Genomic DNA, 16231 nt, shown 5'->3' on the forward strand with positions numbered 1-16231 from the left:
TTAAAAAAAAAAAAAACAACCTCCTATGGTTAAATGCATAAAAGGAAAAAAATAATGTAACTAGTATCTGGTAGACTAGAATTTCAAACATTAAACACATCGAGAATCAAGTGTTTTATTAAAAAAACTGCTTGCCTCAACTTGCGCAGGACATGGACCTCTCTGTGCCTCGGCAAACTGTCTGCCTCCTGTTTGGATTCTCTTCCACCATATTATCACCTGTACTTTCAGTGTCACCAAATACCTCCACGAGCCCCCGTAACGTGAACTTTCCTACTGGTGTCACCTCCTCGGGGACATCTTCGCCTCTTCATCGTTTTCCTCATCATGTTGATAAGCTCACTCTCCCTCCCTCTGTGGCTGCGTATCCAGTCTCCAGGAAGCAAGTGTCGCCGTTCCCATCACCTCTTTCTCCTGGGGCTCCACTTGCGTCCTATTCAAATTTTACTTCCTACCTTATCGCCTGTGCTTAGTTGTCCCACTTTCATCTTTGTTGGTGGATTCTCTTCCAATGGTCTGCTTTCGTAAAACGTGGGTTTAATGGCTGGAAGACAGAGGCCACCCAAGGGCCCTCTTTGCCATCTGCACGTGAACTAAGATGTGCAGGGACCCCCCACCCATGCGCGTGCAGTGACGGTCGCTCACCGATCATCACGCATGTTATCTCGGTAGAGATTTGTGGACTGAAGAGCTAGCAGCAGAGTTTCTACTGTCACAGTTAACAAATACTTGGGTAACTGAAATGGGGAACAGTGTTGCTGAGAAACGGCTCCCTTGAGAACTGAAAGCCACCCATAGCAAGAACAGCCTGTACTTGGCGCTGGGACCTCCCGGGTCCCCACCTGTCTCGAGCACGGGGTTGTAATGTGACACAATGGGAGGGATAACATTGCCTGCACCCTTGTGATACTTTGTGGACTGACATGGTAGAGGAGGTGACGTGATGACTTCTATGAAGTATATTCTGAAATTAAGGAAAGTGATTCCATTTGCTATTCAAGGAAAGAAAAAGGAAGAAAGATAGGTACAGTTTTCAAATTCTTTGAAGTCCTAGCAGTAACTGATGAGGGAACAGAAGGCAAGCTGAGGACAAGTCAGAAACTGAGACCCCGCACCCCCCCCACGGGATGTACGTGACATTCCTCAGGCACCCCGGCTGCCCTGAAGCTGAGAAAAAGGAAAAACAAATAGTTAACAGAGATCACAGTCCTGCAAGACGTGAGTCTCCCTCAGTTTACAAGTGTCCTAGTGATTTACAAGGAAGATTTCTTATCAATAGCCTAACTTCCAGAGACCCATAATTCAGTTTCCTGAAGCCCTAACAATACCATCCCCTCCATAAAATTGAGGGAGGCTGAGGCAGAAGGAAATGTAAATAAAATAGAATTTCTTTTAAACCTACAGCCCATTGATAAGGACAGGTGATAGGAGGAAAGAAACATTCCTCCAGGAAACTCCCAACTGCCTTCACGTTAGTGCCTCATGAGAGGGAAAAACAGCCTTGGCTTGACAATAACCAGATATCCATTATCCTGCTAGTCTGTAGCATATGACAGTCCTTCTGGACACCCCCTTTGTCCTCACCTCCACAGCTCCCAAGTATATAATCAACCACATCTCACAACCCAGGGCATCAGCTCTTTCTGCCCACGGGTCCTGTCCCCGGGCTTTAATAAACCACCAACTTTGCACCAAAGTCGTCTCAAGAATTCTTTCTTGGTCGTCGGCTCCAGACTCCACCCCAGTGAACCTCACCAGTAATGACTTACTTTTGGCCTTACCTGTGTGAACTAAGCTGTGTTCTCCTTTCTTAAAACTCTCAATATGTCTCACACATAATCCGAAGTCTTGAACTGATTCTGAGGCTCTCTATTTGAATTACTATACATCACCCCAGCCACTAATATTGTAGATTGTCGAAAATTGGCCAGGGTAAAACATTTTGGTCTTCTGAACACGTGCCCTGTTTGTTCAGAAGTCTGTTAACGGAAATTAGTTTACCAAAACTAAATTCATTCTTTTCGTACCTGAAAGAATCCTATGGAACCAGAAATGTCCTTTTTTGTTTACCAATGATGCTACAAGAAAGGTAGCAAAGTGAAAATAAATTATTTTTTCTGTTTGAAAATATACAGTTCTCAGGTATTTCCAGCCTCCTTAAAGTACGGTTTCTAAACTGGAATGGAGAAAGACAGGGCAGGGAAACAAACTTCCTACCCTATCAACACAGAGTAAAACCCAACATGCGACGTGGCCTTCCCACCCGTGTCCCATCTATGTCTAGCTTCCAGCCAGCATCTGAGTACCTCTCAAATATGTACCAACAAGGCTCAGACATTATGGAAAGCCCCCCAGCAAAATAATTCCAAGCAGGTATAAACTCTTGCCATATGGCAGGCAACGTTCTAAGCATTTTACATATATTAACTCACTTAATGCTGACAAACTGTATTTGGTAGGTATTCTCATGTCTGTACAGAGATGACATAGCACAGAAAAATCAACATGACCAGGGTCAAACAGCAGGTAAGCAACAGAAGCAGGTGTTAAACCCAGCAGTCTGGCCAAGTCTGTGCTCTTGACTTTCACACGGCTCGACGTGCAAAAGGGGGATCAAAATACACAGGGAGGGGCTGGGGGAAACCCAAGGAAACACAATGAAAGGAACAGAAAAAAACTCTTAAAAAACCAAAATTATAATTCACGTTCTGAAATAAGAGAATAAAGAACTCTTGAGGGATAAAATGGAAAATGAAAGCTAAAATAAATATTCACTAAATGATTAGGAAAAAGAATCAGAGAAATCCTTTCCCTGAAGTGGAACTAAAATACAAACTTAGAAGACCATCAAAGGGGTTCAAAATTTGACTAATAGAAACTTCAGAATTAGAACAAAGAAAATAGGGAGAAGCTATCAAATAAAATTTGCCAATACTGAAGATCCGGCATCCTTCCAAATACCCGAACCAAAAAATAAAAACAGGCCCAGGCCAAGGCACGTCATCATGGAATTTCAGATCGCTGGGAGAAAAAAAGCTTCCAGAGAGAAGAAAGAGAAGGAATGACAGCAACTTCTCAGTGGGGAGAGGAGGCGGTGCCTGTAACATTCTCAGGACAACTCCCACCACCAGCCAAACTAAAGTCAACTGAAGAAACACAAGAGTTCCCAAGTTCTCTTTCCTAGAAGATGCTAGAAGATGGTACGTGGCAAAAGAAGGCATAAGCTAAGATGGGAATGGGATCCGGGAAATAGTGGCTCCAATCCAGATGGTCTAGAAGAGACAGGGTGAGAGAGCTGTATGACAGACCTAGGCTGGGGCAAGAAATTATAAGGTGGATAAAACGACATGCGTCTAATGAAAAATAAGGATATAAAAGGAAAATTAGGCACACAGAAAAATAAAGCACTAATTAACTCAAGGAAAACCCGAAATCTGTACCACAAAGGAAATTTTATCATAGTACATCTAGCTGACAGTGATGGTATTTAAACAATCACAATGATAGAAACACTGACTCAATTTATCTTAAATCATGATACAATTACTTAGAAGGATGAGGAAAGTGTAAATTAAATCTTCATCCATCATAAAGGAAAGGCAATTTGGACTCAAAGTCTAAATTACCATCAATAAATAGCAATCTTAATAAATAAAAGTAACTTCTCCATCTTTTATTCTTGAGTTTTTAAGCAACATTATGTTTCTTTGAAAATTTTTTAGTTTATTAAAGAACTTTTTACAAAAAGAAACCAACAGAAGACATCCAACTGTATGGTGAAGTCCCACGTCCGCAACCCTTTTCCTTGGTTCTTCATATACGAAGGTGCTGCTTAGTGTGTTCTGCTCTTCATTTTCTCTCTCGTGCGTTTGCCAGGTCTCTTCTATGCAAAAAGAAATACCACATGTGCTCACACAGGAGCTTGACCTTCTGCCCCAAGGAAAAGAAGGGCGTGGGTAGGTGTGGGATGGGACCCATGGCTCACTTACATTTGATCCTTTCTTTCCAGGCCTCTTGAGGCCCTTGCCATGAGCCGTCTTCGCCCGGAAGCTGGATACATCATCGTAGCTCTCACGCGTGTTCCACTTGGAGCCCTTCTTCTTTCCACCAAAACCAAACTTCTGGTTTTTATAGCGCCGCTTAGCATTGGGCCTGGAAGAAAAGCAGGCTTACAGGTTACCCACAACACTGCAAATCCTGATGAATCCCATGGCCCACCGACACCCTTAGTTTCCTGTCTATAAGCAAAAGCTCTCAGATGCTGCTGTTACCCAGAAGTTCACCCTTGGCCCTACATTCTTAACTCTAAAACCCCCCAGGCAAGCTCATCTACTTATGGTTTTAACCACTAGAGCAGGAAAACAAAGCAAGAACCAGGAAAGGATCCACACCTGTCTTGTGGCTCAACACGTATCTCTGGAAAGCTGCTTGTTTTGACTAACACTTGCTAGGTCATCCTCAGTTGTTTGCACTCCTTTCGAGGACAGTACATGCAGTTAACATTCAAATGTAATAAATTTTAAAACCGGTCATCCCGCAGGAATCTCAAATTCAGCATATCCAAGACCACAGGCCATCTCCCTTCCTAGCCTGGGTTCACCTCCTGTGTATAAGCTCCAACTCGAGGCTGCTATCCTGCCATCTAGTCCAGCCTCCTAGGCTAGAAACCTGGGCGCCAGCCTTGACCCTTCCTTCTTCCCCTCTCTACACCCGACGCCATTACTGCGCGCTAATTTAACTTCTTGAGTATTTCTTCCACCCGTTTTCTCTTCTCTGCCTGTTACCACTTTCAGCTCATTACCATTGCTCTCTGGACTTTGTGGTAGGCCCCTCATCAGTTCCCCTGCCTCCCTCAAGTGCATCCTTTATGCAAGCACCACTGTAATTTTTCAAACACCTGACTATGACCTGCTATTTATTTTAAGTAAAGCCCATCAATGTCTTGCCTGGATAAAGGCATAAAACCCTGGATAAAACCCAAGCTACTGCTTCTTTTTTTTAAAATTTATTTATTCGACAGAGAGAGAGACAGCCAGCAAGAGAGGGAACACAAGCAGGGGGAGTGGGAGAGGAAGAAGCAGGCTCCCGGCGGAGGAGCCTGACGTGGGGCTCGATCCCAGAAAAGATGCTTAACGACTGAGCCACCCAGGCGCCCCTAAAACCCAAGCTTCTTAACAAGACAAACACTGTCTCTGTGACTCAGCCCAGGCGCCCCACCAGCTACATCTCACCGAGCCCCCTTGCCCCACACTGCACCCCCACTGGTAGCAACTGCTAGCTGTTCCTCCATACACAACCCTCTGCTCTCATCTCTACGCTTTTGTTCCCCTGTGTTCTTCATTCTTGCTGAAACCTGTGCTCTCCTATTCTCCCAGTTACTTCTTGTTCACCCTTCAGACCAAGCTCAGGTGGGACTCTCCTCCAGGAAGCATCATCACACCTTGATCCCCAGACCGGGTCAGCTGTTTCTAAAACGTGCTTCCGCACCATTTCTTAAATGCCTTTATCACGGCATTAATATATTCTATAGAAATTACCATCTCCCCCAGGCCTGATGTCCAGAGATGCATAAAGGTAAACTAGGAAGAAAATAATATCCGCCATTAGCCCTTTTAAATCTGCATAATGCTATGAGGGCACACAATTTTCTCATTTTCACAGATGAGGCAACTAATACTTAGAAAGGTCAAGTAACTTGCTCAAAGCTACCCAAAATGGCAAACTCTAGACCCGAACCCTAGGTCTACACTCTTAACCATCGTACTGTGAGATGAGGAACCACCTTTTACTGAGCACTTAAAATGGGCCAAATCCTTACATCACCCTACTTTAGATTTTTTTTTTTTAGTTATTTTTTTTTTTAAAGTAAGCTCTACATCCAACGTGGGGCTTGAACTCATGACCCCAAGATCAAGAGTCAAGTGCTCTACTGACTGAGCCAGCCAAGCGCCCTACTTTAATCTTCCAAGACTGACAGGGCTAAAAGGACCCATCACATAGGCCTATAAGCCTTGGCTGCAGGCAGCACTGTGCTCTCTCAACTCTGAGGCCACTCCTGTGGAGGTCCCCATCGTGCTCCCGACTGCTTGCCCAGTACCCACCACAGAGCCAAAGCAAAGCACTTCATACCCCTTCTTCATCTGCTGGCCTTTTGCTCCTTCCTTCGTTCTCCGTGCAACAGGTTTCTGATCCCCCTCAAGGAAATCCAGTTTATCAGAAAAGCCTAGGGCGTGAAGAGGTACTCTGATCAGCACCAACGCATTTCAAGAAAAGCTGAAGCTTCAAAAGAAGGTTGTTACCTGCTAAGTTAATTTTAAGAGGCACACCCTGCTCCCCGCACCATTCCCAAACCTTAGGTCCAATGGTTCCGAGTCGATCAAGGCTCTCGAGCAGCAGGTGTTAAAATCAGCAGCGCCCCTGCTCCCCTATACCCTTAGAAGGGAGATATACTGACCTTTCTGATATTTCTTAACGGCATTCATCATATGTGTCTTCTCTCGCTGCCTCTTCTGAAGAACCTCTGTTTGCACCTGGGACATAGACACAGGGCTGCCACTCCCACTCCAGACCATCAGCATCCCAGTGTCTCCACCCTCTGGTAACAGCGCTGTGCTACCATCACCACTGAACAGTCACTATGTGCCAGAACTATGTTAAGGCTCTAACTATATTTAGTTTCTCTTCTCAACTACCTTGTGAAGTAGAAATTCCTATCACCCCCTGAAACTGAAGCACAGAGAGGTTAAGTAACTTGCCTGAGTCACACAGTGAGAAACTGCACGGCTGAATTCACACCCGGGAGTCTGCACCCTTACCCCATTACACAGTCCTGCCTACAAAGCTAGGTCTAGTTTTACATCGAGGTCTAGGTCCATATCCGATCCTCAGATTAAGTATCTAGCCCCTACCGTTAGTGGGCATGAAAGTATCAACAGAAACAATCTTCCAAAACACCGAAAAGAAAAACAGCTGTAAGGACAAAAGCAGATGCTTATACTCGAAGGCAGGTTTCTCAATCTCAACGCCACTGAGAGCTTGGACAGGATCACTCTTTACTGGGGGTGGGGAGCCTGTCCTAGGCATTGTAGGACACTGAGCTGCCTCCCTGCCGTCTACCCACTAGATGCAAGCAGCACACTCCCCATGGAGACGTGACACCAAAAATGTCTCCAGGCATTGCTGAATGTTCCCTGGAAAGCAAATTATCCCCAGCTGAGAACCACTGCCATGACATTTCCTCGAATCAGAAACAGTGAGCTAATAGGCCCAAGTGAAGTTTTCTTCGCTTTTGATCAATCAGGTTCTGTTACTACCAACCACCCAAGTCTCTGAGCTGACCTCAGCTATCAACCACCGATCAATCCGGTAAATGCACAGCTGCCCGTCTGCAGAGACACGATGCTGCCCTACTCGTACTCTGCTGAGGACCCGCCAGTGAAGTGACTCCAAATACGGACAGCAGCTCAGCACCCCAGACCATGAACGTTCATGTGCAAAATGCCGACAAAGTCTGAACACTTGTGCTGATCCTCTTCACATTCACTTCTTCCCACAACCCTGACTTTAACTCCTGTCATCTTCCCTCCTAAATAACCATGAAATAAAGAAGAAAACCAAGAAGCGTTTCCCTAGAGTCGACATCAGAACTCAGATGTCCGTAGTCCAAGCACACAGGTGCCCCTTCCCCTCTCAGCCGGACAACAGTCAACAATACGGCTCTTTCAAAGACGTGACAATCCTCTAGGCCAGGGAGTCTCCAAAGCAGGATGCATCTCAGAATCATGTGAGAAGTTTTTGGGGGAAGGCAAGACAATACACACAGATTCCCAGACATTCGGAAGCCTAGAACTCTGTTTTGGAAGATTTCCCCCCAGTGATTTTGCTGTGAGGTCAGGTTTGGACCCCACTGATCTGGACCCACCTCTTCACTGTACAGAGGTGCAAATGAGGTCCAGCAAAATGAATGACTCCCCGGCAGTTACCAGGCCACCCCGCCCCCCGCCATGAGACCCTGGTGTCAAGATGGTGTTTACGGACCTGAGCACACATGGCTCCTCTGAGGGGAGATACTCAACACGAGACGGAACACACACTGGGCACGGAACCAGATCTGACCCTGGCACCCCAGCCTGACGACACTCGGCGGCATCCTATGCCCACACACTTTCCTTCTCACCTTCTTCCCGTATTTCCTAAGTGCTCGCAGTTGCTTCGCCTTTTCAGACTTCTCCATGGCCGTCTGCTTAGCCTGCAGCTTCTGTCGAATCTAAAACACAAAATGTTGTCAGCTTACGTTATTCGAATCTGGGCTGACCGCTGCTTAGGTGCACTGGAGCGGGGGCAGATCTGCCCAGTTCTGCAAACTGGGGCTCAAAGGAAGCCTGGACAAGAGGCCCAAAGGCTGAGCACTTTGTCCAGGATACCGAAAGTATCCGTGGTAGAACCTGAAAGGGACCTTCCCACTCCCAGTGCTGTTTGTTCCCTTATGCAAAACTGCCTGCTTGCCACTTTGCCAGGAGAAACTAACTTCTCCCCAACCCTACTGTCTGCGGACTGAGGTCAAACCAGCATGCAGCCTCAGTTCCCTTCTCCAATATACCAGACACACGTTTAAAACTCAAACCGGTATCGGGTATCCAGCCTTTTCCATCAGACCAGACATTTCAGTCTGAGCGTACAGAGATGTCTCCCAGCTCATCTCTAGATTAGCTTCCCCAAGGACCACTGAGACAAGAGCTCCCTAAAATCCAGCTTGAGACCCAACAGAACTACTGGAATAGATCTTGGATGAAATTTTGGCAACTCTCTTCCTCCCACAGTTAAACGAGGACCAAGATGTACCCCACTCTAAATTATACTACATCTGATATTAATTAGTCGCTCATCTTAGAGAAGAGAAAACTGAGGCCCAGAAAAAAGGAATCGTTTACAAGTTACAGCCCCGCCCTTGGCAACTGCAGGACAAGAAGTGTGCTGCTTCTGTACGCCACGCCGCGACCACACCAGCTAGGAAATGCAGAAGGCCATCGTAATCTCCAGAACCACAGGTCTTATAGTACCTCTCCTCCCCTTGAATGTTTAAATTAGGAAAAAGCATCCTTATATTTATCTAATTGGTGGTGACTGGCATGAGTCTGAAGTAGACAGTTAAGACAGTAATTGTCCTCTGACAACCACTTTCCTATTATTGGGCTTAGTCTTTTTAAAAACATTATAGGAGATAAGCCAGCTGACCACACTTAAGTATACAGCCTCAGCTTTCCAGAGAAAACCTTTGTTTCTTACCTTCTGCATCTGCTGATCAGACTTGGCCATCTCTGCAAAATAGTCAGTGGGCCTCTTGGTAGGGACTTTGAGCTGATGAAGGCGGGGTAATACCGCCAGCACCGCAGCCTGGGCCTGCCGGTAGCTGAGGATGGAGGACAGTGTGATGTGGGACAAACTGAGAAATAAGCTAAGGGAGAGAGACCTTCTATTCCTTCTCACTTGCCTATCTGACAAGGATAACCTCGGAGTTATCCATGATCAGAAAAACTCTCAACATCTGACCTCCACCAGCAGGAATACACACACAAATGAAAACGTAATAAAAGCCTCATTAACTTGGTATCTTGGAGAAATTTAGCCATACACTCTTTAGAGAGGGAGGGAGTTCTGCTAAAAATAAATCAGTTTAAGAGAGTGACCACACTAAAAATACCCATTAACTTACAAACTAATACTAATTATTAATTCTTATGTAGCCACTGGAAAAAGTTCATATAAGCTTCCAGAAACAAGTTTTTGCTTAAATAACTGAAAGTACAAAAAAACTTTAAAACTGAATACTTCAAATTAAAATTTAAAAATAAAATAAACTGGAATTTGGATTATAACTGGTGGACCAAGGAGCTCTTCCAACCACGCACAATCTCCTTAGCTCTTTCGAGTTTAAAGAGGCCCTCCTTCTTACTCTCAGGCTTCTGACAACTTCTGAGGAGTACAGACGCACTACTTTCCCCACCTCCCCACTCTTGAAGCACGGGGACCCACAACTCCCACACTTGAAAACATACAAGTTCATCTCGCGCTGGAAGTCATCTTCTGGATCAACAGCTTTCTGATCCTTGTTCTGAGGTGTTGACTGGGGTCCACTGACTTCCGGCACGGGTCCCAGGGTCACATCAAGCCTTTCAACCCATTCCAGATCCCGCTTGAATTCAGCCAAACACTGCTTCAGGCCACTCTAGGAAATTCAGACACTGAGCCAGCACGAAGGACACGGGCCAACGGACAAAGCTCTCACCCCCAACAACCGGGTCGGTAATTGACCCTCCTGGCAACGCGCAGGCTGTCTTCCCTGGGACAAGAACCCAGTCTGACAAGCACAACAGTGTCTGGTGAGCATCCCGTGTCCCCGGACCCCCGACCAGGCGCCCGAGCTCACCACGTCGTTCACAGCCTTCTTCGGCCCCTCTAGCACGACATTGAGGCCTGGCTTCAGGAGTCCTCGGGAAAACGCATCCTGCAACTGCAGGGCACAATCGGCAGTCAGCACCGGGGGAGTGCGGACCCGCTTCCGCGCCCAGCCCCGCGAGCTCGGCTGCCACCTACCTCTCGGTCTGTGACCAGAGAATCATCAGAATCCGAGTCCGAACCTGACAGGGGGGGAGTGTCCATGTCGCAGCGAGCGCGCGCGTCCACTCTAGTCGACGGTGCCGGGTGGCCCCAGGCCCGCGCGGCGGGAAGGGGCGCCTTTCCTGCCCGCCGCCCTTGCGCTCACACCGCGGCCCACGTGGACCCGAGCACCACCAGCACCGACCGCTCTCTGCCGCGGCTGAACTTTTCCACCGGGACTTCCGCTTCCGGCCGCAGCAAGGGCACTTCCGGTTTCCCGTTGCTATAGGAACCGCTCCGGCGTCTGAGAGAGGCAGGATTGCTTGGGACCCGTAGGAGTTCTACCGCCGGATACACGAGTAGTCTGGCGATCCGGAGCCAGGAGGCGAAAGGTGGGAGCGCGTAGCCGGGGGTCGGCTGGAGAAGCAGGCAGCCGTGAGGAGCGAAGAAGAGGGGAGAAGCAGGAGCCCCGCGCAAGAGGGGGTGAGGTGGGCGCTGGAGGGCGGGGGGAGCTGAGGAAGGGCTCCGGGGCGGGGCACCGTGGTGGCTCAGTCGCTGCACGTTTTTGGTCTTCGATCCCACGTGGCCAACAATATCTTCTTCTTCGATGAACAGATCATTATATTTCCTTCAGGAAATAACTGTGTGAAATACAATGTGGATCAGAAGTGGCAAAAATTCATTCCAGGTAAAAACCCTTTCCATCCTGACACAGACATTAACCGTAGGTGCCAAATATAACCCCATAATCCCAACAGTGTTACCGAAAGGAAAGTTTTTTGGCCCACTTACATACACGTGTTCCATCATATGAATCAAATGTCTCAAATATGTTTATCCATTCTAGTGTGGGTGGGCATTTGGGAAACAGTGTTTTGCTATTACGAAGTATGTGCCACTATGAAGCTTCATGCATCTGTGTACGCTCATCCACTTGCACACATTCTGCAGGGCACGCAAGCCAGGACTAAACTTACTGGGTAATATGGGAGTACCAGTTTATCCTTCCACTGGGATGCATGAGAGTCACCGTTCCCTCCCAACCTCTCCATCCTTTGGCATTGTCCAACTTCCTAACTCTTTGCTAAGCTAGTGGTTGAGAAAGAGTATCTCACTGTAGTTTTAGTGTACGTGTCTCTACTACTAATGAGGATGCACAGCTTTTCCCGTGTTTATGGGCTGTTCCTATTTAGTCTTGTATGAATGCCCTGCTCAAGTCTTTTATTCATTTTTTCTTTTTCTTTCTTTTTTTTTCTTTTTGATAATTTTCTTATTGATTTATGGGCACACTTCATATATTCTCTATAGAATTCCTCCCGCTTTGGATCTTGTGTTTTCTCCTTCTTTGTGGTATCTGGATGAACAGAAATCCTTAGTTTCAGCGAAGTGAAATTTATCAGCCTTTTCCTTTTTCTGTCTTAAGGAATTCTTCCCTGCCCCTAGATTATTAATATATTCTCCTATATTGTCTCTTTTATGCTTTATACTTTTCCTCTCTTAGACTCTGAGTTAGGAGGGTCTCTAGTGTGTTAGGGGAATAGCAAGGAGACCAGTGCGGCCAGAGTGGAGTGAATGGAGGAGTGGGGAAGGGGAGGCCAGATGAAGAAGTACCATCCTCTGATGAAGGAGGAAGTCATGGAGGGCTTCTGAGCAGTGTAACAGGATCTAACTTAGGTTTCAGCAGGCTCTGTGGCTACTGTACAGAGAACAGATTTAAGGAGGGGAAGGGAGGAAGCAGGAGACCAGGTGAGAGAAGATGCTGGCTTGGAGTGGGGTGGTGGCAGGCAGTAGGGATAGTGATAGAAGAGACGGAAGAAGGAGCACATCTTGTGGAGAGTATGGGGAGCTTAGTTCTTGACATGGTAAGATTGGGATGCCCACTAGTGAGGCAATGGAGATCTTAAGTGAGCAGTTTTATTTTGGGTCTGGTTACAAGGAAGAGAGGTCCAGGTTGGTGATAGAAATTTGAAGGTCATCCACACAGAGATGAAATATAAAGTCACTCAAAATGTCAGAGATTGTCTTAAGGAGCGAATGTATTTATAAAACAGTAGAACCCAAAAGAGTGCACTCTGGGACACTCCTACATTTAGTGCTGGAGAACTGAGGAAGAGCAAGCAAAAGAGTCTTCAAAGGAGTAACCAAAAAGATTGGAGGAGATCCATGCAAGAGGTGAAACTATTTCAAGGAGGAGTCCGTCATCAACTGGGTTAAAACAGTACGAAAGCATTTTCCAAGCTCTGCGATCAGCCAACATATATTAAGCACCCGCTTGGTGTCAGGCACTGGTGATTGGATGAATGGATGAATGGACGGACAGATGGGCGGATGGATGAGCAAGAAAGCCACGGCCCTGCCCTCTGCGAGCTCTCAGTGTTGTTGTGGAGACAAGTATGTATTCAAAGGAGCAGGGCTTGGAAATGAGGACAAATGCTACGCCAGGTATGGCCCTGGCGCAAAAGCACACAAGGAAGGAGGGAGAAGTTTTCCTTTGCCTCCTCCAGGCAGTCTCATCCATGCTTACAGTTTCAGCGTCCCACTGTGACTCTTCCCTCAAATGTGCATTTTCAGTCCCAGCTCGTCCCTGAACTTTAGAATCACGTACAGCTGTCGGCTAGACCTCTTTACCTAAATGTCCCGCAGTGTGTGGCTCCCACACAGTATATCCAGAACTGAATTGTCCCTTCCTTTTTGCTCCCTCTCTTCCCTTAAGACCCTCCTTTGCCAGACTGTCAAATACATGATAAAGCTATGATTACAAAAATAATGTAGCGCTGGTATAAATGTCCCAGAAACCCAGGTGTATATATTTATATACGTAAATGAATTTGATATATCATTAAGGTGGCATTAGGAATCTGCTGGGACAACTAGTGAGGTATTTGAGAAATGGGAATCAACTTAAATTCTCACTTCATGCCTTTTACCATCCTGAACACAAGATGAAGTAAAGGTTTTAGGATTAAAAAACAAAGAAATCAGAAAAAAGCTAGAACCAAATAAACATGAATAAAAATAAAATCCTTGGATGGGCTGTTTTCAGCAGAAAGCAGTGGACGTCATCTTCACCGTGACCCCTAACTCCCCCCCTTCGTCCCACCTCTCTGTGTTCCTTCCCAGCTGTCACCCCTACTTTCCGTCACCAGATGTCAGTCATTGTTCACATCTCGCCTTCCTTCCCGGGCCTCACTCAGGCAACCACCCTTCGGACTTAGCGTTTCTCTTATCTCCCATCCCAGCCTTCATACTGCTTGTCACTACCATCCTGTGTTTGAAATAATCTGCCCCAGGTTTCCCTCCCTCCAGGACTGTCTCCCACACAGTTGCTAGAGGGACTTTTCTTTCTTTCTTTCTTTCTTTCTTTTTTTTTTAAGATTTTATTTATTTGTTTGACACAGAGAGAGACAGCCAGCGAGGGAGGGAACACAAGCAGGGGGAGTGGGAGAGGAAGAAGCAGGCTCATAGCGGAGGAGCCTGATGTGGGGCTCGATCCCAGAACGCCGGGATCACGCCCTGAGCTGAAGGCAGACACTTAACGACTGCGCCACCCAGGTGCCCCTAGAGGGACCTTTCTGTGACACACATTTGACCCTTCCAAAAATTTCTTGGTGGCCTTTCATTTGCCTCCATGGTAAACTCCAAACTCTCACACAAGGCTCCCAGTGTCCTAAAACCTGGGTTCTTTGCTGAGGCACAGTGACTCCCTGCAGCCGTTCCCGAGAGGTGCTTCACTGGCCAGACTTGCTGCAGCTCATCGTGAAGCAAGAACGCAGGGCCCACGGCATCAGGGCTTGCACATCTCTCCGGCCTTGCTCACCCTCCCTGCCCTGGGCTTGAATCCAGGCCGGCTTATCCACACGGCACGGGAAGCACAGAGCCTTGGCCGGTGATACTTTTAGACACCCAAGAAAATGAATGTAATAATAATAAATCCAGTCTGCATTACAGTCTTCTTTATACCAATGCAGTCATAAAATATAATTTTTTACCATTTTATTTTTTAAACCAGTTTATTAATTTTTACCATTAATGGCAGAAGAGGTCCATGAAAATCATAACACGGGCCTGATTTCATCTCCCAAATAAAGTATTTGCCACTTAATCTTTGCCTCAGCCTTTGCTTTCTAGACCACAGCTTCTGTTCTCGTGCCTGTTACCTCATGGTTGCAAGATGACTGCTCCATCTCCAGATATCACCAACATATTCCAGGAAAATGCATCCATCTCTGGTTTTGCAGAACGCACAAGCTTTACCATAAAGCCAGTCCAGCAGATTTCTGTGGCTGTCTCATGGCCAGAACATCACATAGATGACCAAACCACGAAAGAGCCTGGGGACTCCAGCAGTTGGCCTCTCAGCCTCAAAAGTAGAGGAGCATTGAGTGCTGGTGGCTCTGAGCATAAAGTCCTACCCTATTCCACCCCTCTAGGCCCACCTTTGGTTTCCCCTGCCTCGCATGTGATATTCCAGCCATACCCCACTGTTTGCAGCTCTCCACCATGCCGTACCCTTTCCCACACCCACACCTTTGCTCTTCCTGTCACCTGCCCCACCTTGTCCTCCTGGCATCCTTTCCTGACTTCTCCTCCTACCTCAGCCTCAGCGAGGTACCCATCCTCGTCATTTTCCTAATACCCCAGACATAGTGGTACCAAGGGACTGCAGGGATTGACAGTTACCATTTCTGTGCCTTTCCCCCATGGGTCAAACCCACCACCGCTGTGCCTGGTTCATGTTGAGTCATGGTGAAAGCACGATCTGCCCTCATTATCTGTTACCTTTACCTCTGTTTACAGGCTCAGACAAGAGTCAGGGCATGCTGGCCTTGTCCATCAGTCCCAATCGGCGATACCTCGCTATCTCCGAGACTGTGCAAGAAAAACCCGTCATCACCATTTATGAACTGTCATCCATCCCTTGTCGGAAGCGCAAAATTCTTAATAATTTTGACTTCCCCGTTCAGAGATTTATTAGCATGGCCTTTTCTCCAGACTCCAAATACCTGTTGACTCAGACATCACCTCCAGAGTCAAACCTTGTCTATTGGCTGTGGGAAAAACAGAAAGTAATGGCCATTATTAGAACCGACTCTCAGAACAATGCTGTCTACCAGGTACCTCCCCTCATAACAAGTATCGTGCAAGTTATGAAAAATAGTAGGATCTTGATGGAGTGCTTTCTATGTGCCAGGAACAGTGCTGATTTCATTTGCATTTTTAAATTTAGTCTCTCAACAGCCACACGTGGTCTGCATAATTATAGTACTTTTATAGGACCAGGCTAGGATCTGGTACTCAGCTTTACAAGTTCAAGAACTCAGATCTGCTCATGTTCAGAGATATTAGCCAGTCAGTGTCTCAGGAATGGACTCCATTATTCTCACGAGAGGCTGGTGGTTAACCAGAGTACTCCTATCATTTACCTGGTGTAGTTCCTCCCTAGTGATAGAGAACTTGGGAGGTGAAATTAGTAATCAGAGGTTACTTGGTGACCACAGAATCAGACCAAAGGCAGAGAAAGCCAGAAGATTATTTCATTGGGCCTTGGTGATGTCGGGTCCAGCATCCCTATCCTGAGTAGAGTACATCCTTTCCAAGAGATTCAGTAAACATTTATCAGATGCCTACTCTGAAC

At 46.7% G+C, this 16231-nt stretch overlaps 2 protein-coding genes across 2 annotated transcripts in view; one reads left to right on the forward strand and one right to left on the reverse strand.

Moving 5' to 3' along the window:
* Nucleotides 1-3652: 3652 nt before the first annotated feature.
* Nucleotides 3653-10824, reverse strand: EBNA1BP2 (EBNA1 binding protein 2). Its single transcript, XM_011232758.3, has 9 exons — nt 10594-10824; nt 10427-10510; nt 10056-10225; nt 9286-9409; nt 8177-8266; nt 6455-6530; nt 6130-6223; nt 3990-4152; nt 3653-3883 (listed from the first exon to the last, which is right to left on the reverse strand). Exons 1-9 carry the CDS (start codon nt 10657-10659, stop codon nt 3833-3835), a joined length of 918 nt encoding a protein of 305 aa, XP_011231060.1. The 5' UTR covers nt 10660-10824; the 3' UTR covers nt 3653-3832.
* Nucleotides 10658-16231, forward strand: part of CFAP57 (cilia and flagella associated protein 57) — a 74430-nt gene continuing 68856 nt past the window's right edge. The window contains exons 1-3 of the mRNA XM_034654382.1: nt 10658-10694; nt 11114-11284; nt 15394-15710. Coding sequence (XP_034510273.1) covers nt 10658-10694; nt 11114-11284; nt 15394-15710 — 525 coding nt within the window. The remainder of the gene's footprint in view (nt 10695-11113; nt 11285-15393; nt 15711-16231) is intronic.

This window comes from Ailuropoda melanoleuca, chromosome 2 (genome assembly GCF_002007445.2).
Source record: "Ailuropoda melanoleuca isolate Jingjing chromosome 2, ASM200744v2, whole genome shotgun sequence".
NCBI classification, from domain to species: Eukaryota; Metazoa; Chordata; class Mammalia; order Carnivora; family Ursidae; genus Ailuropoda; species Ailuropoda melanoleuca.